Source organism: Staurois parvus, unplaced genomic scaffold (assembly GCF_062004578.1).
Source record: "Staurois parvus isolate SC_StPar_1 unplaced genomic scaffold, SC_StPar_1.0 ptg000267l, whole genome shotgun sequence".
In the NCBI taxonomy this organism is placed as follows: Eukaryota; Metazoa; Chordata; class Amphibia; order Anura; family Ranidae; genus Staurois; species Staurois parvus.
In genome coordinates, this window is record NW_028318063.1 from 6,666,819 (window position 1) to 6,679,314 (window position 12,496).

The window sequence follows — 12,496 nt, forward strand, 5'->3', positions numbered from 1 at the left end:
ATTCTCTTACTGGTTCTGGAAGTGTCCTCCTCCTCCCTGTGCTCTCGGTCTCTGCCAGTCTCTCTCCTCTCATCAGGACTAGACCCTCTTACTCTATCCTGCCCCATCCTCCCAGGAGCCTCTCATGGGTCTAGAGCTGCCGCTAGAATCGAGGGGCCTAGGAAAGTCTACCCCCCCCCCCGCAAAAATATGAAAATTATATTATCACTAAAAATACACGAAAATCATTACTGGCAGACAAAAACAAAACATAACTTACAATATGCTACATCTAAATGATAAAACTGAGTTAATAAACAAAGCTCTCCTAACACAAATCTCCTCCCAGCACAAATCCCCAACCCCCCCCTCCCAGCACAAATCCCCCCAAACAACTGCCTCCCAGCACAAATCCCACCCTAGTCCCTCCTTCCAGCACAAATCCCACCCAACCCCACTCCCAGCACAAATCCCCCAATCCCCCCTCCCAGCATAAAAATTCCCACAATCCCTCCACAAATCCACAGCCCCCTCCCAATTAACATGCCCAGCACAAATTATTCCACCCTACTGTAATTCCCTCACCCCCAGCACAAATTCCCCCATCTTAGCACACATCGTTCACCCCCCCTCCAAGCACAAACATTCCTCCCAATCCCCCCTCCAGGCTCAAATCCCCCAAGCCCTCCTACTAGCACATATTTCCCCCATTCCTCCTTCTAGCAAATATCCCCCCCCCAATTAAAAAATATATATAATGTTTGTAATGTTTGGGGGTTCAAAGAAACTTCCTAGTAAAATATACTGATTTTTTTCATGTGAACAAAGTGTCAGAAAAGGCTTGGCCTTCAGGTGGTTAGAAGAGTGACTGATGTGTGGCATAAATTTCTAAAGGTAGGCATTAAAGAGCCCCCCCCAAAAAAAACATTACCCTTTTTGGAAAGTAGACACCCCAAACTATTTGCTGAGAGGCATGTTGAATCAATAGAATTTATTTTTTTTACCACAAGTGTTTGAAAAATGCCAAAAAAAATTTTCTTTACACAAAATTGTCACTTAAATGATTTACTGCTCACACATGCCATGAGTATATGTGGAATGACTCTCCAAAATACATTCTAATACTTCTCCCGAGTATGGGGGTACCACATGTGAGAGATGTTTTGGTAGTCTAGCCACGTACAGGACCCCAAACTCCAATAAGTACCTTCAGGCTTTTAACCACTTGCCTACCAGGCACTTATACCCCCTTCATGCCCAGGCCAATTTTAGATTTCAGTGCTGTCGCACTTTGAATGACAATTGCTCGGTCATGCAACACTGCACCCATATTAAATTTTTATAATTTTTTTCACACAGAGCTTTCTTTTGGTGTTATTTACTCGCCGCTGGGTGTTTTATTTTTTGCGCAATAAACAAAAAAGCAGAAAAAAAATTTTAGAAAAAAAAAAGTTTTTCTTTGTTTTTATTATAAAATTTTGCAAACAGGTAATTTTTCTCCTTCACTGATGTGCACTGATGAGGCTGCACTGATAGGCACTGGAAGGCAGCACTGATGGACACTGATAGGGAGCACTGACGGGCACTGATAGGCAGCACTGATGAGGTGGCATTGATATGCAACGATAGGCACTGATAGGCGGCACTGACTGGTGGCACTGCTGGGTACAGGTAGGTGGCACTGCTGGGCACAGGTGGGCAGCACTGGTGGGTGGCACTGCTGGGCACTGATCATCAGTGCCCTGATGAACGGTGCCGATCCGTCCTCTGACAATTCCTCACGCTGTGACAGCGTGAGGAAAGCGCAGCTGATATCCAGCAACTGCATTTACTGGTGATCTGCTGTGTCATTGGACATGGCTGATCATGTGGTAAAAGGCTGCTGTGATTGGCCTTTTACCACATCACGTAGCAAAAAAATGGTGTAAATTGCAGCATCTATACCATAGTTTGTAGATGCTATAACTTTCACACAAAGCAATTAATATACACTTACTGGGATTTTTTTTTTTTTACCAAAAACATGTAGCAGAATACATTTTTGCCTAAATGTATGACTTGCTGTGAGTTTGCCATATATTTTTTTATAACCGAAAGTAAAAAATATTGGATTTTTTTTCAAAATTTTCGGTCTTTTTTTGTTTATAGCGCAAAAAATAAAAAACCCAGGAGGTGATCAAATACCACCAAAATACCACCATTTGTGTGAAAAAATGACATCAATTTTGTTTGGGTACAGTGTTGTATGACAATGCAATTACCAGTTGAAATAGCGCAGCGATGCAATGCAAATAATGGCCTGGTCAGGAAGGGGGTAGATCCTCTGGAGGGCAAGTGGTTAAGGATAGTGATCATATGAAGCCATTTATTATCACCTAGCTTTTTACCTCCTATTTAAATCGTAATAACAGAAATCACCCAAATGGCCCTGATCAAAGGTTTACATACCCTAGACAGTTTGACCTTGGTAAAAAGACATACAAGGTGAGACACAGGTTAAAATGACAATTATAGGTTAGTTTCACACATATGTGGCTTTTTAAATTGCAATTAGCGTCTGTGTATAAATAGTCAATGAGTTTGTTAGCTCTCATGTGGATGCACTGGGCAGGCTAGATACTGAGCCATGGGGAGCAGAAAAGCACTTTCAAAAGACCTGTGTAACAAGGCAATGGAGCTTTATAGAGATGGAAAAGGATATAAAAAGATATCTAAAACCTTAAATATGCCAGTCAGTACTGTTCAATAACAGATTAAGAAGTAATAAATTCAGCGATCTCTTGATACCAAGCCAGGTGATCTAGAAAGATCACAACTGCCAGAATTGTTTGGGATACAAAGAAAAACCCAAAGGTAACCTCAGGAAAAATTTAGGCTGCTCTGCAAAAAGACGGTGTGGTTGAGTTTCAAGAAACAAGCCTTTACTGCACCAATGCAACAAAAAAAACGGTTACAATATACCGGACAACACCTTGACATGCCTCACAGCGTCTGAAACACTAATTTGGAGTGACGTGACCAAAATAGAACTTTATGGTCCCAACCATAAGTGGTATGTTTGGAGAAGGGTCAATAAGACCTATAGTGACAATAATACCATTCCCACTGAGAAACATGGAGGTGGCTCACTGATGTTTTGGGGATGTGTGAGCTCTAAAGGCATGGGGAATCTTATGAAAATTGATGGCACAATGAATGTAGCATGTTATCAGAAAATACTGGCAGACAATTTGCATTCTTCTGCACGAAAGCTACGCATTGGACGCTGTTGGGCCAATGAGGACCCTCCAGTGGTTACAGCAGAGAAAGGGGAAGGTTCAGGAGTGGTAATTACAGTCTCCTGACCTCAGTAAGAGGAATATTCACAGTAAAGAGAAAATAATATTAAGTAATAACCCTAAGCCCTTCAAGAAAAAAGGGGGGTGTAGGGTGATCAACAATGTTCATAATAAGAGGGTAGTTAGCCAGGAATTAGAAGGACAAGAGCAGTGTCTGCCCAAACAATAACAAAAAGTCCTGTTTACAAAAGGCATATCAGAGGGCCCTTCTGAACTGTTATTCAATAAGCTCAATGCAAAACGGAAAGAGGCCCCAGTGCACATCAATACTCCGTACAATGCTCAACACAATCAAGTAAGGAAGTATAAAAGTCAATACTGGCATCTCCTCACATCCAGCCCAAAAGTTAGCAAGTTTATTTCTTCTACACACCAAATCACACAGAAGCAAGCTCTCTCCCTTCGTGATTAATTTGTGAGTATGTTTAGTTCTCAAGGACATTTAGATCCCTACAAATAAAAGAGTACCTTTACATGTGGGAGATGCCCCTATTGAAAATTTGTTTGTTTGGAGAAACATCCTAATCTGCCAAATGGGGTTTAACATTTTTGTAAACATTTTGTGACTTGCCTTAGCAAGGGCATTGCTTGTTATGATGTACTCTTATGGGGCTTTCTACATAAGGAAAATCAAAAGGGAATTTTGGCAGCAAATTTATGATTATACACATGCTGCCTCTATTGGCAACATTTATTCCCCTATTGGTAAACATGTAGTGAGAGAACATAACTATAATATGCCCAATTTAAAATTATTTGCTTTGGAAGGTGTCCACCCTGATTCGATAAGTGGAGATTGGAATAAGATTTTACTTAAAAAGGAAATTAAATGGATCTTAAAACTAATTATCCCTTGGTTTGAATTATATGATTAGGTACAAGCCTTTCCTGGATAGATTTATTTCAGGCAAGTCAGAAAAGTTCTTTTGAAGATCCCACACACTGCCATTACATAAATGGGGCTTGGTTTGTCTCTTTGCATTTTATGACATGATTTTGTGAATTACCCTTAGGGGTAATGTCGATCATTCACGGTCTTATTTTTTGTTTACATTTTATACTTATGTTGTTTTTCTGGATTTTGTTTATGCAAACATGTTATGTTTATGGCAACTGTATCATCACTGGTAAGTAGATGACATTTTTTTCTGCATAATGTCCCTTATCTGTTTGTGATAAGCAGTACAACGGGTCACGAACTTTACTGAATTAGTTTGAGAACAGGTTTTAGATTTAAATATAAAAAAGTGTTTCTTGGGGCTGGTCTTTCACTCTCTGATATGAACCTTTTAAGAATCTTCTACTATTATTTCCGCAATAATAATCTTTCCATAACCGCTGTAGCCTCCCTTTCAAAGAAATGGCTATAAGGTATGCTCTGCATGAGCACCAAGGGTGTACACTGTGGGCATGTAAACATGTCTTTTTTATAAACTTTGGGTGCCAAGGACCCATCCACTTGTACCACAATTTTTACATCTAAGAAATATATCTTTTGGTAGTGACACCCTCCATAACATCTTTTAGCCAGTTTTCTATACATTTACAAACTCATTTTTTAAGCCTATAGCCTTTAACTTACACATTAGCCATGTAAGGGGAACTGTGTCAAGCGATTTTGCAAAGTCCAAGTATACAGTACTATATCCACAGCCACTCCTTTATCGAAGGTTTTGCTTACCTCATAAAAAAAGAAGGTAGGTTTGTTTGACAACTTCAGTCTTTAGTAAATCGATGATGTCTATTGCTTAAAATATTGTTTTCTAGCAAGAACTCTTCTATTCGGCCTTTATAAAACTCTTTCCAACACAGAGGTTGAACTAACCTGTCTGTAGTTATACATTGAGATATGTGTACTGCAAATAGATCTTCATAAAAATGAGACTACAGAGATCAGGTCACATCAGAGGCTGTGCCTCAGCTCTGAGCCTTAAAACCATTGTAAAGGCTCACGGTTTTTTACCTTCATGCACTGCTGCATTGCATTTCTTCATGCATTGGTTTTTCACCTTCATGGGGCACTGCTGCACACAGAAGGTGCTTTGCCTTCATGTGTAGGCATGAAGGTAAAACACCTTCTGTGTGCAGCAGTGCCCCAACTCGCTGAATACCTACCTGAGCCCCATTGCGATCCAGCAATGTGCATGACAGCCTCAGCTCTTCCAGGTCTCTGCCTCCTCAATGGCTCAGACAGCTAGCAGGAGCCATTGGCTCCGACTGCTGTCAATCACAGCCATTCAGCCAATGAGGAGGGGGCAGGGCTAAGCCACACCTGTGTGTGTGAATGGACACATGGAGCAGCGGGTGCCCCAATAGCAAGCTGCTTGCTATGTGGGCAACTTACAGAAAGGAGGAGACAGGAGCACCAGCAGGGGACCTGATAAGAGGAGGATCCAGGCTGCTCTGTGCAAAACCACTACACAGAGCAGGTAAGTATAACATGTTTGTTATCTTACACAAAAAAAAAAAAAAAAAAGATCTAATAGTATTACGTCAAGGTTCCATTCATCTGAGCGTAGCGCAAACTCATGTTCCAAAATGCAGAGATCAGAGCCAGGTGGTCACATACCAGATGTTTTCACCATATCTAGAGGCCTCACCACAAAGTGAGGCTTCAGAGGCTACATCACATCAGAGGCTTTGCTACAGCCATGAATAGCGCTCTTCAGCTAAATAATACAATACATAAAAGTCTGGAAAGTGCCAAATATAAGCAGAGCCCAGTGCCCAAAGGTAACATTCCAGGCTAGCCTGCAGTCTTTGGACCAGCAGGGTCCAGGTATGGCCTCCAAAACTATTGATGGGCATGCGCTGACCCAGATTGCTGTATCAGGGTCAGCTATAGCAGCATATTACGTTGATCACAGAGCATGTTGAAAGAAGAAAAGAAAATTGTAAAAAAAAAAAAATTTCATTAGCGGATGGGAGGAAAAACCATCCATCCTCCTCGAGCCCTAACAAAAAACTGAGGCATGCTAGGCATCAGGGAGGAATATACAGGGGTCTGTTTTACTGTCTTAAGGGTTTTTTTCTTTTTTCAGTCTGTCAGTGTCCCAAAACCCAATAGGTGGCAGTAAAAACCCACTAGTATTAGATTGTTTACTATTCCTATGTCCCACAAAAGACAATAAAGAAATTTAGGTTTGCTAACTTCTCATTCCAATAAACATGAAATATTTGCTTTCACATTTTTACATTCACATTTTGTTTGTTTTTGTTACTGTTTTTTGTGTGATTTAGCGGCTTTCCTCTTAAGGAAAACGTTGACGTAGTGGTGGTCTCCAGGTCCCTGACCCTATGGTTCACAATAAATAGCATTTTCACTGTATATAATGTAAATCACATGAGGTAATGTTATACCATCTATTTATTGGCTGTAATCTCATGATGGTTTCTATATAGTACAGAGAGTTTCACAGAGCCTGAGGAAGTGGGATATTTGGAACCTTTGAAATGTGCTGTGACAAAGATCCCTCCTGCTACTGTCATCTAAGATCTTGAAGGCATCTGATATGACTACAATAAAGGATGTATACAGTATCTCACAGAAGTGAGTACACCCCTCACATTTTTGTAAATATTTTATTATGTCTTTTCACGTGACAACACTTAAGAAATGACACTTTGCTACAATGTAAATTAGTGAGTGTACAGCTTGTATAACAGTGTAAATTTGCTGTCCACTCAAAATATCTCAACACACAGCTATTAATGACTTTTGTTGCCAGTGGTTTAGACATTAATGGCTGTTTGTTGAGTTATTTTGAGGGGACAGCAAATTTACTGTTATACAAGCTGAACACTCACCACTTTACATTGTAGCAAAGTGTCATTTCTTTAGTGTTGTCACATGAAAAGATATAATAAAATATTTACAAAACTGTGAGGGGTGTACTCACTTCTGGGAGATACTGTATATTGTCAGAGTAGGGTGGGAAAGCCAGCACTATACTGTGAAACAAGTGTTTTTAAATGTCAATACATTGTGGATCTGTAAATAGGCTATGTGTGAAATAAATTTGTATAATTTAATAGCGGTGTATATCATGTATATTGCTATGCGCTATAAAGTCTCATTTTGTATTCTTTTGTTTTACATTCGCATTACGTTTTGCTCTGTAAAACTTCAAAAATTTCAGGAAGTTATTTGATAAGAACAAAAACCTACCTTCATAAACTGTTGGATTTCATACAGGATATTGTAGAAATTTTTCATTTGCAGATGTTTACAGGCTTCAATAAGGTAGGTGCTCCAACTCTCCAGACTAGGGTCAATAGATTCTAACATGGTTTCAAGGGTATGTAATTTACCATGTTCATAACTTGGCACAAATATACCTTCAATAAAAATGTCTCCTGGGCATTCCTGCAAAAGGAGTTCACACCGAAAATAGAAAATGAAGAACACAGAACAGCATGCGGTAGAACTATTAATATTATTTTATCAAGACTTGCAACATGCATTTGATGCTTTGACTAGTCACAAATTCGCATTCAGCAAAGTTCAGCAACAGTGTGATACCTAGCTTCTGAAATTCTTTCAAAGTTAACTCTAAAACAGTGTGGTCAAACCCTGATTACTGTAAGTGCTCTAAATATTATTAGACTAGATTCATACTACAGTGGTAAAAAAAAATGCTGTGGTTTAGAGTGTCCTTTAAGTACATGTTTTCTTGCATTCTGCTGTGCCTTTTACAATGTTTTTGCTCCGTTTTTAACACACAAATAGGATAATACAATGAAGTATAGCAAAAGACTGAAACGTGTATATCCATTAAACGCACATGGAGAAATGTAAGTCGCCCACCGTTTGTAAGCCTTTTATGAGTTAATTGAGCTCTCTAACATGCAGATTGTTCCACATGATTAACAGAAGTCCCACGCATTTTACTCCATCCGAAGCTCACTAAAAGGGTAAAGCTCTTAAACAAGGTAAGAACTACCCTTGTATTTGGGCTTTCACACCGGTGACCATTAAATATTATTTAAAGTGAATAAGTGCAGCGCTCATATGAGAGAAGTGTAAAATGTAAATATACAAAATTCACTATATATATACAGTCATGGCCGAAATTGTTGGCACCCTTGATATTTTTCCTGAAAATCAAGTATTTCACACAAAAAAGGTATTGCATTAACACATGTTTTGCTATACACATGTTTATTCCCTTTGTATGTATTGGAACAAATATAAAACAGAGGCAGAAAAGCAAATATGACATAATGTCACACAAAACCCCAAAAATGGGCTGGACAAAAGTATTGGCACCCTTAACTTAATATTTGGTTGCACACCCTTTGGAAAACATAACTGAAATCAGTCGCTTCCTATAACCATCAATAAGCTTCTGACACCTCTCACCCGGAATTTTGGACCACTCTTCCTTTGCAAACAGCTCCAGGTCTCTCTTATTGGAAGGACACCTTTTCCCAACAGCAATTTTAAGATCTCTCCACAGGTGTTCAATGGGATTTAGATCTGGGCTCATTGCTGGCCACTTCAGAACTCTCCAGCGCTTCTTTGCCATCCATTTCTGAGTGCTTTTTGACGTATGTTTGGGGTCATTGTCCTGCTGGAAGACCCAGGATCTTGGACGCAAACCCAGCTTTCTGACACTGGGCCCTACAGTGCGACCCAAAATCCTTTGGTAATCCTCAGATTTCATGATGCCTTGCACACAGTCAAGGCACCCAGTGCCAGAGGCAGCAAAACAACCCCAAAACATCATTGAACCTCCACCATATTTTACCGTAGGTACTGTGTTTTGTTCTTTGTAGGCCTCATTCCGTTTTCGGTAAACAGTAGAATGATGTGCTTTACCGAAAAGCTCTATCTTGGTCTCATCTGTCCACAAGACGTTTTCCCAGAAGGCTTTTGGCTTACTCAAGTACATTTTGGCAAACTGTAGTCTTGCTTTTTTATGTCTCTGTGTCAGCAGTGGGGTCCTCCTGGGTCTCCTGCCATAGCGTTTCATTTCATTTAAATGTCGACGGATAGTTCGCGCTGACACTGATGCTCCCTGAGCCTGCAGGACAGCTTGAATGTCTTTGGAACATGTTTGGGGCTGCTTATCCACCATCCGGACTATTCTGCGTTGCAATCTTTCATCAATTTTCCTCATCCGTCCACGACCAGGGAGATTAGCTACAGTGCCATGGGTTGCAAACTTCTTGATAATGTTGCGCACTGTGGACAAAGGCAAATCTAGTTCTCTGGAGATGGACTTGTAACCTTGAGATTGTTGATATTTTGCCACAATTTTGGTTCTCAGGTCCTCAGACAGTTCTCGTCTCCTCTTTCTGTTGTCCATGCTTAGTGTGGCACAGACAGACACACAATGCAAAGGTTAAGTGAACGTCTCTCCTTTTTATCTGCTTTCAGGTGTGATTTCTATATTGCCCACACCTGTTACTTGCCCCAGGTGAGTTTACAGGAGCATCACATGCTTGTAACATTCTTATTTATCCGCAGTTGTGAAAGGGTGCCAATACTTTTGTCCAGCCCATTTTTGGAGGTTTGTGTGACATTATGTCGAATTTGCTTTCTTTCCTCCCTTTTTTTGTTTTGTCCCAATACACACAAAGGGAATAAACATGTGTATAGCAAAACATGTGTTAATGCAATACGTTTCGTGAGAAATACATGATTTCCTGGAGAAATATCAAGGGTGCCAACAATTTCGGCCATGACTGTATATATATATATATATATATATATATATATGCGTATATAAATAAATCTCATAAATTAAGGTGCGATATAAATAAAAGTGACAAAATGGTGATTAACACAATGTGTTCAGATAAAGAGAATGTCCAAAATTAAAAATAGACTCTTCATAAAGAACAGTTCATCCTGTGTTTGGAATGGAGGAGTGATGTCAGCACGTAAGGCCCCTACTAATGTATTTCGTGCACCAGCACATCTTCAGGGAATACGCCTACTGCTAACGTCATACGTAGCCTCCCTAAATAGCCTGCAAACGTCACGGGAACTAGTGCGCGCCATTTTTTTGTAGATCAAATGGATCATGCCATCTTTCACTGAAATTACAGCTGCAGGTCTTTTTGGGTATATCTCTACCAGTTTTGCACATTTAAAGAGTGAAATTTTTGCCCATTCTTCTTCGCAAAATAGCTCAAGCTCTGTCAGATTGGATGGAGAACATCTATGAACAGCAATTTTTAAGTCTTGCCACAGATTCTCAATTGAATTTAGGTCTGGTCCATTCTAACACATTAATATTCTTTGATCTAAAGTAGCTCTGGTTGTATGTTTAGGATAGTTGTCCTGCTGGAAGGTGAACCTCTACCCCAGTCTCAAGTCTTTTGCAGACCCTAATAGCTTTTCTTCTAAAATTTTGCTTGCATTTGACTCCATTCATCTTCCCATCAACTCTGACCAGCTTCCCTGTCCCTGCTGAAGAAAAGCATCCCCACAACATGATGCTGCCACCACGTTTCATAGTGGGGATGGTGTGTTCAGGGTGACATGCAGTGTTAGTTTTCGGTCACACATAGCGTTTTGCTTTTAGGCCAAAAACTTAAATTTTGCTCTCATCTGACCAGAGAACCTTCTTCCACATGCTTGCTATCCCCCACATGGCTTCTTGCAAACTACAAATGGGACTTCTTATGGCTTTCTTTTAACGATGACTTTCTTCTTGCCGCTCTTCCATAAAGGCCAGATTTGTGAAGTGCATTACTAGTAGTTGTCCTGTGGACAGATTCTCCCACCTGAGCTGTGGATCTCTGTAGCTCCTCCAGAGTTACCATAGGCCATTTGTCTGCTTCTCTGTTTAATGCGCTTCTTGCCGGGCCTGTCAGTTTAGGTGGACAGCCATGTCTTGGTAGGTTTGCAGTCGTGACATACTCTTTCCCATTTTCGGATGATGGATTGAACAGTGGTCTGTGAGATATTCACCGCTTGGGATATTTTGTGTTATACCCTAACCCTGTTTTAAACTTATCCACAACTTCATCTCTGACCTGTCTGGTGTGTTCCTTGGCCTTCATGAAGCTGTTTGTTCACCAATATTATCTAACAAACCTCTGAGGGCTTCACAGAACAGCTGTATTTATACTGAGATTAAATTACACACACAGGTGGACTCTATTTACTAATTAGGTGACTTCTGAAGGCAATTGGCTCCACTAGATTTTAATTAGGGGTATCAGAGTAAACGGGGCTGAATACAAATGTACGCCACACTTTTTCAGATATTTATTTGTAAAAAAATTTGATAACCATTTATCATTCTCCCTCCACGTCACAATTCTGTGCCACTTTGTTAGTGTATCACAAAATTGCCAAAAAATACATTTACATTTTGGTTGTAAAATGACAAAATGTGGAAAATTTAAAGGGGTATGAATACTTTTTCAAGGCACTGTACTACCTGAGAAACCAGAGGTGGTTTTTCAAAGGGCACCCACTCTAAGAGACAAGCTAGCTCCCAATGCTGAATTAAAAGTTTTTTTTTCCTGCAATAAATGTATAATGTGCTGTTTTGAGAGGACTCAAAGGAATAGGATTATTTCTTTTGAGTCCAATACGACTGGTAAGAACTATTGTATTGTTACTTTATCACTTGAAATAGCAAATATGTTTATTTGGTGGAATGTCCCTGTAAAAAACAGTATATAGGGAGGACAGTATTTTAGAAAGTGCCATAGTAAGGACCCTACTGGCATTAAGTTTGCAGGGACTGATATTATTGGTTCCCATTGGCATGGATGTAATAAGCGTAGGTTGGTATCCATTTTATAAACCCGTTGGATACATGAGATTAGGTCCTTAACTCCTCTAGGTCTCATTGTAGATATAGATATAAATTGCTTTATTGACACTAGTTGATTGACTTACTCTGTTAATAATTTTTTTTGTTTAAAATAATTTTTTATTGTTAAAATTTACTTTTATGATGTACATCATATGTACTATATTGAGTGTTTTTTATTTGACAAACAGCCTGCTTGTTATTTGACTTAATATACATTTTTATTTTTTGGATTGATCACCTAAAATGTTGGTTAATTATAAATGGTTTAAGTAGAAGTTTAAATTATCCTCTTTGTTTTTTTCCTTAGAGCTTGAACCTTTTTTATTTGATTGGTTGTTTTTACAACGTCCATTGCTTTGGGCTGCGACTCCGTTTGATCTACGAAAAAATGGTGTG

At 39.5% G+C, this 12,496-nt stretch overlaps 1 protein-coding gene across 1 annotated transcript in view; it reads right to left on the reverse strand.

The window, feature by feature from the left end:
* The window catches only part of ZFYVE26 (zinc finger FYVE-type containing 26), a gene marked incomplete at its 5' end in the record, with an annotated part of 362,313 nt that overhangs the window by 132,140 nt on the left and 217,677 nt on the right, over window positions 1-12,496 (reverse strand). The window contains one exon of the mRNA XM_089681435.1: window positions 7,486-7,683. Within this exon, the coding sequence (XP_089537561.1) occupies window positions 7,486-7,683 (198 nt within the window). The remainder of the gene's footprint in view (window positions 1-7,485; window positions 7,684-12,496) is intronic.